At 40.4% G+C, this 20,358-nt stretch overlaps 1 protein-coding gene across 1 annotated transcript in view; it reads left to right on the top strand.

Annotated features, from left to right (window-relative positions):
• Positions 1 to 20,358, top strand: part of FAT3 (FAT atypical cadherin 3) — a 688,930-nt gene that overhangs the window by 209,640 nt on the left and 458,932 nt on the right. The window contains exon 3 of the mRNA XM_044943370.2: positions 18,596 to 18,910. Within this exon, the coding sequence (XP_044799305.2) occupies positions 18,596 to 18,910 (315 nt within the window). The remainder of the gene's footprint in view (positions 1 to 18,595; positions 18,911 to 20,358) is intronic.

The following is a 20,358-nucleotide window of genomic DNA, read 5'->3' as shown; positions in this document are numbered from 1 at the left end:
GAAATGTTTTCAGATCATGACATCTGGTAATTCACATTAAGTGCATAATGTGCATTTTTCTTTTGTGTTTTGCTTTCCCTCCCAGAAAGCATCCCTCTTGCAAGATTCCCCTTTATCAGAACAAAGTAGTAAGAGGTATTTTTTTTCAAGCCCAATGTGACAGAAGACACATCAGCATTCAGAAATGAGGTTTCTGCAGTAGGTAATAGTGTGACCGGTTTGCCAGAAGCAGAATGTACAATCCTATTAGAGATGGGGAAAAGGAAAAGGATCACCTTAATTTACCTCCAGGCTATAGAGCAATAACTTGGGGCACCTTGGGCTGCCTGTGTAAAGATACTTTAATCATATAGTAAAAACAGGTTTAGTCTGCTGCCTGTTTTAGATGAGGGAAGGCTCCCGTAAGTTAATAATGGAAACTCATCCACCACACAGTCTGGCAATGGTGATATGCTATTCTTAATCTTTGTCAACATTAAATCTGAGAAATTTAGCAGGCTACAATGCAATGCATTTCCCCGCTACATTCCCTGTGTTCACTGTAGGAAAAGAAATGGACTGTGGGGCTTTGGATGAAGTTGATACTACACAAGAAAGAATTGCTCTAAAATTAAGGGATTTCTGAGTTTCACGCCACAACCTTCAGACAGAAGCGTCTTTCTATTGTCTTGTCCCTTTGGGACTGAACTCATTATAGTAACCATCAAACTAGAAAGTCTTCGGCTGAGGGGTATTTCTCGTGTTTGCTCTCTGGCTGTATGGAAAATGTGATCTTTAATTAGTTCAGGTTGTAAAATATTGCAGAGAATTTCCCAGGCACACTTGGCTTTGTCGTCTAGGTCAGCAAATGCAATTCTGTTTTAATTGTGGCTGAGCTATTGTCTTAGACTGATATTCCTAGAGTGCCTTTTACCAATTAATGGTAATATACTACTGGGAAATCATGTTGCCCTGTGGAAACCTGTAAATAGCAAGGCCCTAATAGGCTGTCTATTAATAGTAATACAAAGTCAAGGATCTAATGCCATTAAATGGCAGTATTCATGTGTGAAAGCCTTCTAGTAACTAAATTTCACCAGTCAGTTCTCTGTGTGTGTGAGTGTGTGTGTATATGTAGGTACGTGCATATGTGTGTTTTCTTCCTGTCTCTCTCTTCTTTGTCTTTCTGCCGGATTCCTTTCTCGTATGGATTTCCACTTTCTGTCACATCTCTGACTGATTGGGTTCAGGGAAGCAACACATGCCAGTCCTTGCCTTTGAACCCGCACTTCAGATGTGTGGTGTTTTATTTCCTCTCCTGCCTCTTGGCTTATCATCAATTCTAGCAGTGAGTTTTGACATGTGCAAATTAATAATCATTCAGTCAAAATGAATATGGTGACCTTTGTGCCCACACAATGTAGTGAAAGGAGAGGGCGCAGGGCTCAGGAGCACGTGAGCTCAAGATTTAATGAGAGGAGCAAAAATGGGTGCTTTTGTGGTTGTATACATACATTCCCATCTGCTCGTCTCGGCCGTCAACTTACAGCGGTTTAACGTAACCACATACTTTTTACATTTGCATGTGATATACTCCTGAGAATGAGTTAATTTTATGAAAGACAGAATTAAGAATTGAAATGACCTCTCTAGGCCGAAAAGCTGGGCCAAAAGCAAGGCAAGGAAATATTACAGGGATGAAAATAAAACTTTCATTGAGGTTCAGAAGTGTGGTTGGAGAAATGAAGGGTGGAAGCATGACCTGGAAATTCATTTGAATTGACTCTTTAGGTGACCAAAACCTGGAGATGAAATTGTGATGTAGTTTGTTTCTATTTAGCTTAACATGGCCTCCAAGTACAGTGATGCCCAAGTGTGGTTTTAAATGAACCAGTTTTCCAGTACTCTGGGCAGGCTTCGTGCATTGGGCATAGTGCATTACAGGGTGTTTTCAGATTGAGTACCATCTAGGGCAGTAGATGAACAGCATGTGAAGAATGGGTAAAAGCCATCTTATAAGAGTGAAATCCAAAGACAACTAGGAATGTTGACTCCAGAGAAGAGAAGACAGAGAGGAGATAGATTCGTTCATTGTATTCAGTTATGTGAAATAGAAGAGGCTGAATATGTATTCCGTAGTGTTCCAGTGGGTGGAAAGTGTAGGCAGGCAAATATGCGGGTCCGATATGAGAAGGAGCTTTCTATCAGTTACATCTGCCTATCGATGGAGCAGAAGGGCTCGGGAAGAGGGAGCTCATGAATGTAGTGAGCCTTCACCTGCCACAGGGGATGTGTGAATTTGATGACTGTGATGTTCTTCCTGTGTTGAGATTCTCAACATGCGCCAGACATGAAAGCAAAGCATGATTCTCTCACTTACAATGATATGACCTTGCAAACATCATTGCAAAACTTTCAAACCTGTTTTCTCATCTCTAAAATGGGTTTAATATGGCACCTGTGAATAAGTGCTACGGTACAGTCAGGACTCCATCAAAGGCAGCTGGCATCGCTCTAACCTTATATACCTACTCTGCTTCTTTGCTTTAGTCTGACCAGTGAGTTTAATTTCAGCTGATGAAATGCTAATGTAATGTTCAGTTCTCAATTTCTTGCTATTGTTAGCCAGGGTTAAATAATGAGTTATTAGCTAAATTTTCAGCTGAATGTCAAGAGATTTGAATCAGAAAGCATGGCAATGACAAGAGTGCCAGTCTTGTTTGCCTAGTTATGTCCATTGAACTTGGAATGTAATACTTGATTCTTGCATTTTAGGCAATTTTTGTTGTTGTTCTTCAGTCGCAAAGTCATGCCTGACTCTGCAACCCATGGACTCTGCATGCCAGGCTCCTTTATCTTCTCATCTCCCACAGTTTACTCAAATTCATGTACATTGAGCTGGTGATGCTATTTTAGACAACACATGATCATAAAATACATATTGCCTTATAAAACAATAGTAATACTTTAAAAATATAAAAACAATAATTACTAGCATTTAAAGAGTACTTATTACATACCCTAGTGGCTCAGACCATAAAGAGTCTGCCTGCAATGTAGAAGACCCAGGTTCAATCCCTGGGTCATGAAGAGCCTCTGGAGAAGGGAATGGCTACACACTCCAGTATTTTTGCCTGGAGAATTCTGTGGACAGAGGCGCGTAGCAGGCTACAGTCCATCAGGTTGCAAAGAGTAGGACATGACTGAGTGACTAGCACTTTCACACTTTCTATTATGTACCAGGCATAATAGGCATTTTATTATGCCTGTGCTAGGCATAATTATTATATACTGCACATATTATTATACTGTGCTAGGCATTTTAAATAGTAAACAATCTGTGTTTCCTACCATTATTATAATAGTGAATTAAACACATTTATATTCTTTAAAACTCAAGTAACTTTATGAGGTGCCATCCCTATTTTATAGGTAAGGAAACAAGCAGAGAAGTTGTTATTTGCACAAGGGCACATCACTAATAAATGACAGAGATAAAATCAAGACTTTTTACCTGAATTTTCACTATGCTTCCTGACTTCAAAATTAGGGTCATTTATAGTCAATTTATCAGAGAAGGCAATGGCACCCCATTCCAGTACTCTTGCCTGGAAAATCCCATGGACGGAGGAGCCTGGAAGGCTGCAGTCCATGGGATCACTGAGGGTTAGACACGACTGAGCGACTTCACTTTAACTTTTCACTTTCATGCATTGGAGGAGGAAATGGCAACCCACTCCAGTGTTCTTGCCTGGAGAATCCCAGGGACGGGGGAGCCTGGTGAGCTGCCGTCTATGGGGTCGCACAGAGTCGGGACACGATTGAAGCGACTTAGCAGCAGCAGCAGCACAGTCAATTTATAGGGCTTCCCTGGTGGCTCAACTGGTAAAGAATCTGCCTGCAATGCAGGAGACCTGGGTTTGATCCCTGGGTGGGGAAGATCCCCTGGAGAAGAGAAAGGTTACCTACTCCAGTATTCTGGCCTGGAGAATTCCATGGACTGTATAGTTTATGTGGTTGCAAAGAGTCAGACACGACTGAGAGACTTCCATTCACAGTCAATTATCAGCCATTTTCAGCCTTTTTTTGGTCATCACCCTCAGTAAAAAGTGCATTTAAATGCATTTTGTATCATAGCCCACTGTACTCTCTCTGTCATTCTCACACATATAAGTTCTACAAAGTACTATTTGCCCTTATTATACACAACACTGATTTTCCCTCCTATTATATTTCATTTAAAAAATACACAGATTGGACTTACTAAACTGATCTTACCTCAGTGATCATTACCAATTAAAATAAAAAAATAATACACACTTGTTCTTTTCCTGTAGGAATAAAAAATTCTATACATTGGATAAGTAATAAGACTCTTATATGTAAAAGGCTTTGCTTCTTACTCTTTCGAGGTGGTCTCATGAAACAGTGTCATTTTATAATGCAAAGGTTACAGTGAAGGAGAAGCACATTATATGAATCATGTTGTCCAAATGAATTACTGCTGTCATCTGAATTAAAACAGATACATGGTTCCTAATCAGAGTCCTAAGTGACTTGAACATTTCCATCAGAGATTGTGAATTATATATAATGGAAGCTAAATAGTTGTAGTTTTTCATTTTAGAACAGCCATAGCTGTCAGATTCCGATCATACACAAAAGCCAGTTGTGCCATGAAAAATACAATGTAAGAGCCAAGAGACCGCCCAGACTCCAGGAACGAGCCAGACTTCTTGGGAGGTCAGTGCTCAGACTTGGGCATGGAGGGAGAAGGTCTAACTCATTTTAGTGATTTTTTTTCCACCCATTTCTTCTGGATGCTTCCCAGCGAATATGACCATTTATTTAATGGGCATTTGAAACCTTTCTGGTCTCTGCTCAGGGCTTTGGTTGGATAACAAAAACAGAAGTTAGGTATTCCAAAGATCAACTGGTTGTGAACAACTGTTCCTTAGGAATTTAATATTGGTTCTCTGCAAGAAACCGAGCAAAGGACTGATCAGCTCTACTCACTAAAAATAAAGCATTTTTATAGCTGGTTTAAAAATCCTGTGTCGGCATGTCTTTGAAGCATTCCTTGAACTGGTTATGAATAAATATATTACACATTTGCCTCCCCTTCCTTGCTATAATTTCTCTTTGCACAAGAACAGTTATCCCCTTATCCTGGACTTTACGATCTTCCAGACAAGATTTACCTGTTGGCACATTCCCCACCAGAACCTTTCTGCGAATGGCTGCAGCTCAGGAATGGGTTTCCCTTTCATCCAGTTCGCAATGGCTGAGTGATTCTGTGTGTCAGGGACCGAGCAAGCAGAAGATAAATAAGACACTGGCCCCCTTTAAGACCCCTCGTTGAGGTGTCAGACATACAAGGAAAACTGCAAAATGGTGTCTTCAATGCCATAGTAACGGCGGCCATAAATACAGTGGGAGAGTAAGTGGCCAAGTCTGGGTTGGGAGTTACTGACTTCACAAAGCAGGAAGCGCTGAGTCTGTGTGTCCAAGGTGGGAGGCTGTTCTTCCAGGCCAAGGGGCCTATGTGAGCGATTTTGAGGTGTCTGGAGTGTGCAGATGGGTGGGTGCAGGGGAAGGAGATGGGGTGGCAGAGATGGTCATGGTGCGCTGGCTGCGGCTGCGGACCGACTTCCGGTGCGGGAGACTCGACTTCCGGTGTGGGAGGGCCGCCCGCTTCTCTCCTCACTGGGTCTCCCTGGGCCAGGGCTCTCAGCCCTCTGCAGAAGAGGATGGCTCTGGCTGCTCCGCCCTCTGCAACTGGCCTTTAACTTAGAGACTTTCTGCTGGAGGCTGAGCAGACGCTACAGGTGACGCGGGACTTGGGGTGTCTGTTTACGCCGCCGGTCCCAGCTCCTGGTCGTACACAGGCTGCACTCAGAAGGAGCTGAAGCAGGACGTCCAGTCTGTGCCGGCGCGGTCACTGCCCTCTCTGGCTGTCTCCACAGTGGGGCAGGCTCACCCACCTACACCTCCTGCAGCCTCACGTGGGTTATGGAAGACTGTGCCAACCGGGGAAGATTAGATGTTCGCAGTGGGGCCTCCTGCCATCTTAATTAAACTTTCTTTCAGCAGCTCTTCCTGTTTCCAGTCTCCTGGGGCTAACTAGGTTGCTTTTTTTTTTTTTTTCCTTTTTAGCACGTTGCCATATGTTGGACTTGTTAATGGAATTATAATAATTCTCGGCTGGGTTCTTTCTGCACAGCCATCAAAACTCCATTGGAAATAGAAACACTGTTCACTCGTTCAACACATATTTAATGTCCAAGCATTTTGTGCACAAAGCGTCAGGGGCTCTGGAGGTGCTGGGATCTGTGTGAAGGAAGACAGGAAGGACCCTCTCTGCCCTGGGGAGTAGTATAGTCTAATGCGGAGATAGGCACTAAGTCCAGAATTAAGGTCACCTGACATGAAATCTGCTCCTCAAAAAGGCAAGTGCTTCTGTAACTACAGAGCATGCCTAAGACTTTGAGCAAATAGCAGGCCAGATGCTTTTGAACTGTGGTATTGGAGAAGACTCTTGAGAGTCCCTTGGACTGCAAGGAGATCCAACCAGTCCATTCTGAAGGCGATCAGCCCTGGGATTTCTTTGGAAGGAATGATGCTAAAGCTGAAACTCCAGTACTTTGGTCACCTCATGCGAAGAGTTGACTCATTGGAAAAGACTCTGATGCTGGCAGGGATTGGGGGCAGGAGGAGAAGGGGACGACAAAGGATGAGATGGCTGGATGGCATCACTGACTCGATGGATGTGAGTCTCAGTGAACTCTGGGAGTTGGTGATGGACAGGGAGGCTTGGCGTGCTGCGATTCATGGGGTCGCAAAGAGTCCGACATGACTGAGCGACTGATCTGATCTGATCTGATCTGATGGACCCCAATACAAAAATTCTGTAGGCAACCTGCAGTCCAGGATGATCTCCTGAAAATCCAGGGTTATTCCTGCATTCTATTTTAGTTTTTTTTTTAATTTATTTTATTGACAGATAGTTGATTTACAATGTTGTGTTAGTTTCTATTGTACAGGAAAGGGATTCAGTTCTACATATACATGAATTCTTTGTTATATTAATCCCCCAATTAGGACCTTGCTGTTTATCCATTCTCTAGGTAATACTTTGCATCTGCTAATCCCAAATTCCCAATCTGTCCCCCTCCAACTCTCCCTCTTGGCAATCACAAGTCTGTTCTCTGTGTCTTTGTGTCAGTTTGTGTTTCATAGCTAAGTGTATTTGTGTCACATGTTAAATTCCACGTATAAGTAATACCATATGGTATTTCTTTTTCCCTGCATCCTCTTTCTTTTTTTAGCTGTTCTCGTTTTATTCCTGCATCCTCTTTAATATCACAGTTCCCATGCTGTCCTTTGCTGTTGCAGCCTTCCTTAGGGACCTGGGATTTCAGCTCTGTTGGACTATGCAGTGTAGACACATGAAAGGAGGAAGGGAGGGCAGTGAAGGCCATGACAGCTCAGAGCCTCCTTTCTGAACTTCCCTCCTCTCTGCTCTTTGATCCTCCTGTGTTCCTAGTATCTGACAAGGAACTACCCTAAGTTTAACTTGTAGCCACATTTGTTGAGGGATACCTCCCAAATACCAGTCTTACACATTTTAATGTCAGTGATTCAACTTTCTTTGGATACTGGAAATTTATCAGTAATGTACATACACTGTCTATACCTAACTTCAGAACCGTTCTTGGGAGCCATTCACATACATGTCTTAATCAGTGTGTTAACAGAATATAATAAAATAATTTTCAAATTATCTTGAATTTTCACAGTAATGCAGAGGTCACGTTATTACTGCTTTATTTTTAGAGTTTCTAAAATAGTTGTTTCTGATTCCTTGCATATTACTTGCATCACAGTATGGGCAGTATCTTAATTAATGTTCTTACAAAGGGGAGAAAATTCAACATGATTTTTCATCTTCATGTTGAGAAAACGGCATAGCAATTTGTTCACAAATCTCAATAATTTGTCCTAAAACTAACATTTACCTGTATTGCTATTTGCATAGCTTAGAATCACTAAGCACTTTTAAATATATCAGCATGGTAACAACACACTAGGCTTAATAGCAGTCTTTTTTTCTTCTTCTTTTCTTCTTCCTGCAAGTCAACAGCTACATGTTTATCAAAAATGCAAGCCTTGTGCCTGTGCACACTGATGTTAAGGACTCCATCTAGACGAGGGGTCTGCTTTTGTTTTCTTCTCAAAAGCTGGCCTAACAGCCTGAGTATTTATCTCTGTCTTGTCAGTGCCTCTGGTACTGTCCACAGAGCAAGTGGGCACATTTCATCCCAGTTATGAATAGAAGATGAATCCAGGGTGGCGTGCACGTGTCAGAGGTTAGAACCGTTTAATGGGATGAAATGCGAATGAAAATTGGAAAACAATCCCAGGAATCTGTAGAAGATGAGAATGGGAGAAACTCAATTAGCTGAAACCAGACACTTCTCTCCTCTGGGCCCTGGTTTCTCTAGGCTATTGTAGGTGCTTATTTGGTTATAAATAGGAAAGCAAAGAGTTTATTGTTTCCACTGTAAAGAAAGGTAAGGTGGTTTCAAGGATTTTATTCATGTGCATGTATAGTCCCTATAACCTAATCAGCCTAACTTAATTACCTAAGTATGGCATTGTCTGTGTAGTTTCAGCAAAACTGGTTAAAGGAAAAAGCAATCTAGTGAGATTTAACCTGAAAGGATGAAAGAAGACACAAGTTCTGGAGGCTGTTTTTCTCCTAGATAAGCTTTTATAAACTTGTCATAATAAACGTAGTTATAAGTTTTCAATCACATTCGGGAAAAAGCAACCACAATACTAAACTTAGACTCCAATCCAGCTTCCTGTGTTTACTCTATGCTTCACTTCCATCACCTAGAGTGTGTTTTTGCCAAGGAGATCATTTCAGCTTTTTGGGGTATCATATATGCAGTTATCTCTGCAACTTCAGTAAAAATATTTTCTTGGTAAATATCCACTCAGCTGTGAAAGTCAGAGTGCATTCACTTGAGAAAAAGAATAAGGGAGCTGTATGCTTTCATTATTTTATTAAGAAGTTTCTGAAGGCTTTTGCTCTTTATGGAATGGTATAACAGTGCTTAGTCATGTCCAGCTCTGCAACCCTCTAGACTGTAGCCCACCGGGCTCCTCTATCCTGACCTAGGGATTGAACCCATGTCTCCTGCATTGGCAAGTGGATTCTTTACCACTGGTGCCACCTGGGAAGCTCCCTGTGGAGTGGTAGATAAGAGCCTTGTATCTGGGTGAGTACAATGTGACTTTTAGTTGCCATATTCTGATATAGAATAAAAGAAAAAGGAAGAAGTGTTCCCTTTAACTTGGAGAAGAAGTTTTCCAAAAGTGAAAATTTCCATAAAGTTCAAGTGGTGCAGTCCCAGTTTTAAGAGTGAACTTTGTACCACCCTGCATTGCTTTAAACACAAGAGCTTTTGTGAATATGTCTGTAGCACACACTTTAAAGCATTAGCCCAGACATTTTGGTTCAGGAGATCTTTCTTTAAGTCTAGTCTAACTTCTTGGAAGTGAAAAGGCTTTTCTAAGCAAAACTTAAATTCCCAGTCCCAGATTTTTTTTTTTTTTTTTTTTTTTGTATATACCATATGAGATCGTGGATGCTAATTAAACTTACTGTGGAAAACATTTCACAGTATATGTGAGTAAAGAAAATATGCCATACAGTACAGTAAAGTACAACCTTAAACGTATACTGGGATGTATGTCAATTGTATCACAGTGAACCTGGGAGGGAAAAAAAAAAAAAAATTCCAGTCCAAATGAAGACTTTTATAGAGCTAGTCTGCTCAGAGAACCCAGGTGCCCTTTGTCCTTCGTGCTAAGTTAAGTTGATAGTAGATAATCCTAAATATTGGATTAAAGTATGACTGATATCTAGTGTTCTTTCTTGAAGAGCTAAAGGTTATGCTCTGACATTTCATTTAAAAATACTACTGCACTTTTTAAAGCTGAAGAATTTGTTTTTGTGGACAGAGGTTAATTTCATTAAAGGTGTGCCTCATATAAAGTCTTTCTTTACAATAAAATGTTTAGCACCATCTTGCTGTCAACAGTGTTTCGTCTCACCACAAAAACATGGCATTTGGTTATTGAGTCGAATGGTTAAAATACAGTGAGGAATGATTTAAAGGGTTTTATAAGGTCAGCTGTTAGCTCTATAGAAAGTACATTGCAGATTTTTTTTCCATTAACAATAATACAGATTTTTTGAAGATTTAGTAAAAAATGTGGTCAGAAAATGCTGGTGACATTATAAGTAGTGTAGACTTTTTAGAAGACAGTTGACTCAAATGCATTTAAAAATATAAGACCCTTTGACTCATTATTTCTCTCTCTAGAAATTTATTCTAAGAAATACGTGAAAAAAGACGTAGATGCAAGGTTATTCATCTAAGTATGAGTTATATTAACAATAGCAAAAAATAAAATATAACCTATTAAATGACTTAGCAAAGGGGCTTCATTAAATAAACGATAAACATTGTGTGAGTATTTCAACAGGTATTTAATGAACATCTAGTGTGTACTAGCCATTTCTCTAGGGTAGACAACAGTGATGCAACAGAGAAAACTCTCTCACGGAGGGAGCTTATATTTTTTGTTAGTTGGCTAGTGGGCAAGTGGGCATTACCACACAACCATTAAAAGCAAAATGTATAGAACTACAGGTATTGGTATGGGAAGCTGTTTAGTAGATGATAATGAGTGAGGATCCACAATTCCTGAGAAATATTCTGCTTTGGGAGAAAATAATCTAGAGCAAAGGCAATACATCAACGACATTAACAGTTATTATCTTTGGGTCATGAAATAATGGGTGTTTTAAAAATGCCTTTATTTTTCATATTTTCTTCTACAATGAAATCTTTTTATTTTCAACACAAAGATTTACCTAGTAACCAATTTGAATGCTCCAAAAGTTTCTGCTAGGCAAAAGATTGCCTCTTTCTTTTTCTCTTTTTCTTTCTTCTTTCCTTCCTTCCTTCTTCCCTCCTCCCCCTTTCTTTTCTTTCTTTCTCCCTGTCTCTCCCTCTCTGTTGCTCTGTCTCCTGTTACTGAAGCATGGGAATAGATAGGAACTCCAGCTTCCCCCATAGACCCGTTTCTTTGTTCCTCTCCATTGCTACCAGGAAATATTTCTGTGTATATAACCAAAATGCTTTATGCTGAGGTGTGTGCTCATTTCTTCGAAAAAATCCAGCGAATTACTGCTTTTTGTGAAATAAACTCTGTGCATTTAGACACTTAACAAAACTAACTCTTGACTTTATTTCATATATTTCCTGAAATCATTTTCTCCTGGTTTAAATTTCAACCTTCCTTTCTACTTGACTGTGTGAATCCAGTCATTGTGTTTAGGGGTGGTATGCAAATTAGCACAGAAAGGATCTGAGGCTGGGAACAATCTGGGATACAGAAAAGAAAAGAAAAAACAAAGAGAGCTGGATGTGTTGCTACAGATTGGTCCTCTGTCCACTTCCTGTTTTCAGGCTGTTGGCATCTGGTGCTAGCTACACAGACCAGATTTACTGTAGAGAGAGAACAGGTATACATTTTCAGTCCATTCAAAACTGGTCCTGAAAAGTTTGTCTTAAAAAAAAAAATACCAAGCGTATGTTAGTACTGAGTTCATAGAACTTCCTGGGAGGCTTTTGAGCAGGCAGCTAAGTTTTAAAATTTGTGGGTCCTAAACAGATGAGAAGAGCTGTCCATTTTCATTAACTCCAAACAAAAGCTTGAAATCAGCCTGTGGTCTTTTGCCTTAATTTCATGTGCTGCTCTCCAGCCTTGAGCCTTGTGAAATAACAGGGAATGAAGGCGGCTTACATTTCAGGACATAATTGTTTCCTGCAACTGTGCTGTGGCTTTTTCTTCTTCTGCAAAGATGAAAGATATCTCAACAGGAGTTGGTATGAAGAGGAGGGAACAGAGTAGAACAAAAGTGTCGGGTGGATGAGAATCAGCGGAGGAGCGGCCAGTGAGCTAGTGAGCCTTGAGGGCTCTCTATCTGGGGCCCGGGGCTTTAACTCCGGCTGTCTGTGGTGCGAATCTGTGTATAGTGCAGTGTGTAAGTGAATGATAAAATCAACTGATGTCTTCATGAAGCTGCATCTTGGCTTCAAGCCTTGAAGACAATACCGTGGCACCATCCACATTCTTGGTAGTAAAGGGACAACTCAAAACTGCACGTTTTCTAAGAAAACTGTCTTATCCTCAGGGCACCCAGAGCTGGCGCTCTGTGACACCTGAAGGGGTGGGGTGGGAAGGAAGGTGGGAGGGGAATTCAGGATGGGGGGACATGTGTATACCTGTGGCTGATTCGTGTTGATGTATGGCAAAAGCCATCATAATATTGTAAAGTACCTATCCTCCAATTAAAATAAATAAAATTTTTTTAAAAAAAGTTATCAAATAGGATAGTTCACAGATTGAGAGTTGACTTTCAGAGCTAGGTAACTCTGCATGTACATTAGAGAAATCTAAAACGGATGACAGGCTCAGTCTATCCCACTTTACTTTGCCTAGTGATCACAGGATGGCGAGATGACTCAGTTTTGTTTTTTTTCAAATGAAGCTATTCCTCAGAGTGCTTGTCTGTAAAGAGCCAGACATCCCAACTTACTTGCATTTACCAAATGTTGTGATGTTATCCTTCATTTATTTATCCAACATTTACAGTGTTCCAAATTTCTAGCCACCATCCTAGAATATCGAAAAACAAGACAGAATGCTCTGTATTCATAGGGAGGTCGTAGTAGATTGGTAAAGGGACAAAGTAAAAGCAGAGGGGGACGCCCCAGAACCTGGCTGGCTGGGGGAGGGTGTTCTCTGAATCTGAAACTTCCTTAAGGAACAGAGAAGATGGTTTGGTTCCCAGAGGCAGGGACTGAAGGAGCAGTGAGTGCAGACGCCTTTGTACAAAAGCAGAGGGGTGATGGGGTATTTAAGGAAGAAGTTGTCTTCCAGTTCTCCTGGTCTCCAACCATTCCAGCAACTGAGGATCTTCTGAGGAGATATAAAAATGGATTCAGAATAATATATTAAAACAACTTAAATAGAGGGAAGCAAGGAAACTATTGAATTTCCTGCTACCAAAGAGCTGATACCAACCCACTGTGAGGGATGCTGGGGCACGGGATTGCCTTCTTTTTCATGATAATGGGCACATGCGGGTAGATCAGCAGGCAGCTCCAGTAATGAAAAGAGAGTGTGCTCGGGTTCACAGCTCCAGATTCCAGACCCGACTCTGCCACTCAATTAGCTGGGTGATTCGCTTAAAATTTTCACTTTTAAAAGTGCTTTAAAGCATATGTTTAAATATATTATGTGTCAAATATGTGACATATAAAGTGTATTAAAGTATATGCGTGTGTAGTATGTATATACTAAAATGTATCTGAAGCATTTTGAATACCTGTTTTAAGATTCTGTCCTCCCACAATTGATTTGTGCCTCTTGGCTCCTCCCATTTTAGCTGATTGCGGTTGATTTTAGTCTGTTTCAGAGTGGTAAAGGTTATAGGGATGACCATGGGTGTGAATGGAGTGACCTGGGTTGAGCTATGAGGATAAAATCCCCGTTCTTGCCCTAATTATCACCACATGCGGCTCAGAACAGTGATCCTTCCTAAGGCCATAAGAGCTTTATACAAGTCTAGGGATGAATAGGAAAAGAAAGAAAAATAGTTATCTGTGTGATCCTCTTAAATAAAGGCAAGCAAGGGTTGGCTAAAAGGGATTATGAAGCCCATGAAAGAATTCCATGTTCTCTCAGATATAAAAGTAGTAAGTGTTTGATTCTTGAAGAAATAAGCAATTTAAAAATACACTTAACGTTAACACTGGGGAAGCTGGGTGAAGGTTGCCCAGGAACTCTAGTTCATTTCTTTGTTCCTTCCTATTAGTTTATAATTATTTCAGAATAAGAAGTTTTACAAAATGTAAGTGCACTGAGAATTGGGAGTTAATATTTTGACTAACTGGGAATAAGAATTAAAGATATATATCTGCACAAGGAAACAGGTAAACCTCTATTAGAAGTATTTACAAAGAATATACTGCCAGGGTGTTTTTAAAGGTTTGTGTGTGTGTGTGTGTGTGTGTTTAACTGCCTCAAAATCTATAATACTTTTCCTGGAAGAGGGGTCTTCATCATGTTATTTAGGCACATGGCCACCAAAGCATTCCCTAAACCATTTGTTGACAATTTTTTTTTAGAGTAGTTATGGATGTTTGGGTGTCATTTTTCTGGGGCAAGATATCATTTGACACCTTGGTTGCTCCATATGGAGATACGGCTGGAAAATGATGAGTTGAGTAACCCAGCCTGTGATAGTCATCTGCTTTGAACAACTCCATGAATTTTTCCCCTCATTTCCAATATTCAGAGCTTAGTTGATAAGAACAAGGTATATATAGTGTTTTTTTTAATAATTTGTTTGTCAAAAAGAAAGAACAACTATAGCTGGCACGTGCTTCATGCTGGGATCAACTTATTCCATTTCAAAGTGTGCACAGTTCTAATAAATAAATAAATACAGTTTATGTACCTGCTTATACTATTAAATATTGTTACCCAAATAATTCCAGTCTGCCTTTATTATACAGTAAGAAGAAATAGATGGAGAAAAATTTTATAAACCTAAGCATATCTCAAAGAGTATAAAAAAATCCCAACTGTATTTCTAAAGAACTTTTTAATGAGCATCTTAATAAATATCAACATAAAGTTGGGTACCTCAGTAGGGTCTATGTTGTGTATTTCTGTGATAGGTGAAACGTGAGGGGAAGGATGTATCTGCATTTGGGATATTCTACCTGAGTCCTCTCTACTGAGCAGCACCCCCAGAAACTTGCTTCTAGAAGGTCACTGTAGATGCTTTATTTTTGTTTTAATTGTTCTTCAGTCACTCAGTCTTGTCCAACTCTTTGCAACCTCATGGACTGCAGCACGCCAGGCTCCCCTATCCTTCACTGTCTCCTGGAGTTTGCTCAGACTCATGTCCATTGAGTTGGTGATGCCATCCAACCATCTTATCCTCTGTCATCCCCTTCTCCACCTGCCCTCAATCTTTCCCAGCATCAGGGTCTTTTCCAATAAGTCAGCTCTTTGCATCATGTGGCCAAAGTATTGGAGCTTCAGCTTCAGCATCAGTTCTTCCAATAAATATTCAGGACTGATTTCCTTTAGGATGGACTGATTGAATCTCCTTGCAGTCCAAGGGACTCTCAAGAGTCTTCTCCAACACCACAGTTCAAAAGCATCAATTCTTTGGCGCTCAGCTTTCTTTATAGTCCAACTCTCACATCCGTACATGACTACTGGAAAAACCATAGCCTTGACTATATGGACCTTCATAAATAAAGTGATGTCTCTGCTTTGTAACATGCTGTCTAGGTTCATCCTAGCTTTTCTCTAGAGGAAATTCATGGCTGCAGTCACTGTCCATAGTGATTTTGGAGCCCAAGAAAATAAAATCTGTTACTGCTTCCACTTTCTCCCCTCTGTTTCCATGAGTTCATGGGACCAGATGCTAATCTGTTACATGGGGAGGAGGGGTAGGCAAAATCTGAGAACATTTTAATTAGATTAAAAATGGGATGAAGAATACTTTTGGAAATAATGATTGTATTTGTTGTCTTGATGGTGGTGATGGTTCAAGGGTATCAAAACTTACAAATTGTTTTCTTTGAATGTGTTTAGTTATTGTATGCCAATTATACCTCAATTGAAAAAAAGTTAAAAGGAATGCATGGTAGTAATAAAAAAAGCAATGGGGTTATATGGTTTTGGCAGTCTTTGGAAACCTCAGAAGTGAGTTTTTGCTTGATAGAAAAGCTCATGTGGATTTCCATTTTTTAATTGTGACCATGTGGATCATAATTAGCTGTGAAACACTGAAGAAAGTGAGGAAATGCTATTGCTGGGCATTAGTTGCTTAATATGGTTAATATGGAGCCTTGGATGAATCTTAAAATAATTGTCAACACATTTCACAGTCATTATTTTCTTTTTGTCCTCAGATTTTTGAATCAGGAATGATGCCTGAACACTGTGTTCCAAGATACTCATTTGCACTTCTACTTAATGAGTAAATAGCCATAAACATATTTCATATTAATGAGAGAGAATTCTAACTTCTAGAGGACATGTCTGATGTTTCATTAAAAAAATAGAGGAAAAATTCACCCATATATTTTAATTTACATTAGTGGGTGCCTTTCATCCAAGAACTTTTCAAAATCACCTAAATGTCCAAAGCCAGTAATACACCATCTCCCAGTTTGACAGGTGCAAGAAGAGAGCTTTAAGTGATTTCCAGGGACCACAGACCAATTTTGTGACTACATATCTGTGTGTGTGTGTGTGTATGCAGATGCATGCTTGCTGTCTGTGCATGTGAGCACATGCATGGTGGGTGATCAGGCAAGATACAGACAAAGCTGACCTAACTTCTTTGATTTTGTTCCTTGTTAAATTAAGTTTTCTTTTTAATGGACTAACTTGGCTATTCCCCAAACCAGCCAGATATTTTCATGAAAAGGTATCATGGGCAGTCACAAAGACCAAGCAACAATATGCCACATGACTGGAGATTAAAATAATATCTAACAAGACTTTTCATCCCAAACTTCTCACCTTCTCTCCTCACCCTTACTTTGGGGTTTGGCTACTATTTGCAAGGTTTTGGGGTACTTATTTTGATTCATCTTGGTTTAACATATACTCAGCATCTATTAACACTATAATATGTTGCAAACTTTGTGCCAAACACTCGACATGCATTTAATTAATGATCATCATGGCACTGAGATAGGGGTGATAAAACTAGGCTTGCTGGGTTTAAACACATTGTACAAGGTCAAAGAGGTGGCAAGTAGTGGAGTCTGGATTTCAAAGTGGAACATTCAAGGCAGGCAGACCTGGGTTCTCCAATTAGCCATGCAACCTGAAACATGTTACATACTCACATTTGAGACTTAATGCCCTCATTTATGGAGAAGGCAGTGGCACCCCACTCCAGCACTCTTGCCTGGAAAATCCCATGGATGGAGGAGCCTGGTGGGCTGCAGTCCATGGGGTTGCTAGGAGTTGGACACGACTGAGTAACTTCACTTTCACTTTTAACTTTCATGCATTGGAGAAGGAAATGGCAACCAACTCCAGTGTTTTTGCCTGGAAAATCCCAGGGACTGGGGAACCTGGTGGGCTGCCGTCTATGGGGTCGCACAGAGTCGGACACAACTAAAGTGACTTAGCAGTAGCAGCCCTCATTTATGAGAGAATTATAAAGTTTGCATGGTTCTTTGGTGGATAACTTTAGACCTAAAACTTCAACATCAGTTGTACAATCTCCCTTTGAATCACTTAGCTGTTTTGAATTTTAGGCAGCTCTCTTCTGGCCTGTTTCTGGACAGATGCTCTCCTCCCTCCCAGGTGATACACTTGGCAGTTTGCTTAGTCAAAATCTATAGGCCAGATTATGCGCCTAATATGGTCAAAACTCCGACAAGAGAACCAAGGATAGAAGATTCAGGCCAGAACTGGAGAACTGCTTCTTCACCCCGTCCATGGATGTTTTTTGCAGTATAACAGTTTATAGGAATTCCATGCTTTTCATGAGTATCCTAATTACTTTTAGAGCTTTTATAAGCTGAGCCCCAGAGTTTTCCCATCACAGTGGTAAGTACTTAAGAGTTCTCGCGGTAAGTTTCTGCAGCTTTGGTGCTTTGGGCGAGGGCTGTAATGATAGTCAAGAACACTGTGTTTTCCTTTGACTTTTCTGGCACATGTTTGATTTCCTGTTTGGCGCTTGTTTCAACCCTGAAATGAGAAAGGTGGGAAGGAGCAGGCTGGGCATTTTTCTGCTCCTAATTTAAAATGCTTGTCCATGAATATCCCTCAGTGTGGCTCAGAGTTTATTAAGGGCCCTCTGTAGAGTTCTTGAGGGACCTAGAGCTCATGCAGAAAGTATGTTGGTATGGATTACGGTGTCTTCTCTGATTCTTTTGGAATAACTGTGACATTTGATTTGTAGGGGAATTGCATCAAGGAGGCTTATATTTTTGCATGCAAAGCAGTTTCCATCCCAATAGGCTAAAGAACACTTAAAAGGTCTTTTTCACTTTTGTGAATGAACAGATAAAATATTGTGTCCTGGGAAAGCTTTTGGTTGCATAAGAAATCAATGCAACCTTAGGGTAAATGGGAATATTGGTGTGATTGTGCACAGATTTCCCAGGGATAATGGGAAGTGTTTTGCCCTCTTCCCACTCTCTTCCCATTGCTCCCAGCTGTCTTGTGTGTGTATGTGTTTTGTCCATGCTGGAAATTCAAATAAAGTATTTGTGAATATGATTATACGTCTCAAATGGTGGATGAACTAGTTAGTATAGTTTTGCGGAAAATAATGTTTTGATGTAAAGAGAAACATCTTGATTTTGTATTTTTTTTCATTTGCCATTATTACTTAGCACAGCCCTTCTCTATTGGGAATGATTGCCTTAGTCTCTTCCCGGTTTGCTCTCTCAGTCACTCTTTCCCTACTCTCTCGTAGGAGTCATCTCTACAGCAGACATTCTTGATCGAGAGACAACGGGGTCGTACTGGCTGACCGTGTACGCCACAGATAGGGGTGTTGTTCCACTCTATTCCACTATTGAGGTCTACATTGAAATTGAAGACGTGAATGACAACGCCCCGCTGACCTCGGAACCTATTTATTATCCTGTTGTCATGGAAAACTCTCCAAAGGATGTATCTGTCATTCAGATCCAGGCTGAGGACCCTGACTCTAGTTCCAATGAAAAACTGACCTACAGGATTACAAGCGGGAATCCTCAGAACTTTTTTGCCATCAATGTCAAAACAGGTAAGGGGATGCTTGTGTGACTTTTTTTTACAGTTGTTAGTCCACCTTTTAAATTCACAACTCTGGTATTTGCTGTGCCTTTTTATTTATTTCATTGTGTGGAGAAGAGCATCCTTCTTTCTGGGAACAGTTTCTGAAAAGGTGAATGTTCTTCCAGTCTGTTTCGGTATGTTTTAACCTCAGCTGAATGGAAGTGAAGTGATCTAACAGAAATTAAGAGGCTTTCTCAGAAAGCCTTAGGTTTGCTTTAGTCATAACTAGAAAAAATGGCTCCTAGACCATTCAGAGAGCTGGCTGCTTGCTCTCGCTTTCTTAGGAGAACATAGCCTAGGCTATGCTGAGTTCTCTGGCTATCTGGCTTTGTGATGCCTCTCCTTTGAGACTTCTTCCCTCGCTTGGCCTTAATCCAGCTCATTATAAATAATCTCCTTAAAGCCTTAACTTTAAGGCCCAGATTGTTATGATTTCTGTACTACCCATCAATGAAGTGTTATGTTTAGAAGAACTTCCAGTATCTAAATCTTTACATAAAACATACATTTTTAATTTTCTGGGTTTTTGCTTAAAAGTTTCTAGAGATTGCACAAAACTATACTTGTTGGCTAAGGATCAGAAAGGGCAGGTGTGGAGTTGGTTGAGTGTGTTCTGAAGCAAGAAGCAAGTATATAGCACTGGAAAAAAATACTTTGCAGAGGAAATCTCAGAAGTTCGTTGCTTTCTTGTGATTTGCCTCTTCTTGATATGTACAAGAGGGTGAAATACTCAGTGAGAGCTGAGATGGATGCAGTTTTAATTAATTGAAATTTAGAAGAATGTAAAGATATTATTGCTGTTTCCCACTGGGCAAGTTGATGTTGGTCAAAAGTTAGGCTGGGTGATGGGAATATGTTGTTGGGGATGTGTTCTGCTTTCTTGACAAAGTCCTGATTAAGTTGATAGTTGTTTTTCCTGACTGTGTTTGTTCGAGTAGAAACATACTGCTGACCCCGAGCATTTTATAAGTGCCAGATTCCCATTAGCATAATGTAAGGAGAATGCCAAGGATTTTTTTTTTAACTATTGATTTTTTTCCTAACTATAATATGAGTAGGTTAGTCATTTTGTTAAGCAGAGTTCAGCATTTGAATAGCTTTGAATCCAGATCCGACCCTCATTTTCTTAGAAGACAGAGTAGTCATCAGCCACCAGTGTCTGATCAAGGCCTCCCTGAACATGAGGAAGGGCCCAGAGAGCTGGAGCCATGCCCATCCCTTCAGCACTACCTTAAACCCACGCAAGTGAGGATGCCCGCCCTCCTGATTCACCTCTCACTGTAGCCAAGGACTCTGTAATATGGTGAAAGAGAAATGAATTCAGATACTTTGGCAAATTAACAAGAAGAAAGGACAAAGACAAAAAAAGTCACAGAAAAGAAGTTGAGGACATGGCCATCTTCACATTTCACTCCC

Source organism: Bubalus bubalis, chromosome 5 (genome assembly GCF_019923935.1).
Source record: "Bubalus bubalis isolate 160015118507 breed Murrah chromosome 5, NDDB_SH_1, whole genome shotgun sequence".
In the NCBI taxonomy this organism is placed as follows: Eukaryota; Metazoa; Chordata; class Mammalia; order Artiodactyla; family Bovidae; genus Bubalus; species Bubalus bubalis.
This window is presented reverse-complemented; position numbering and strand designations above follow the sequence as displayed.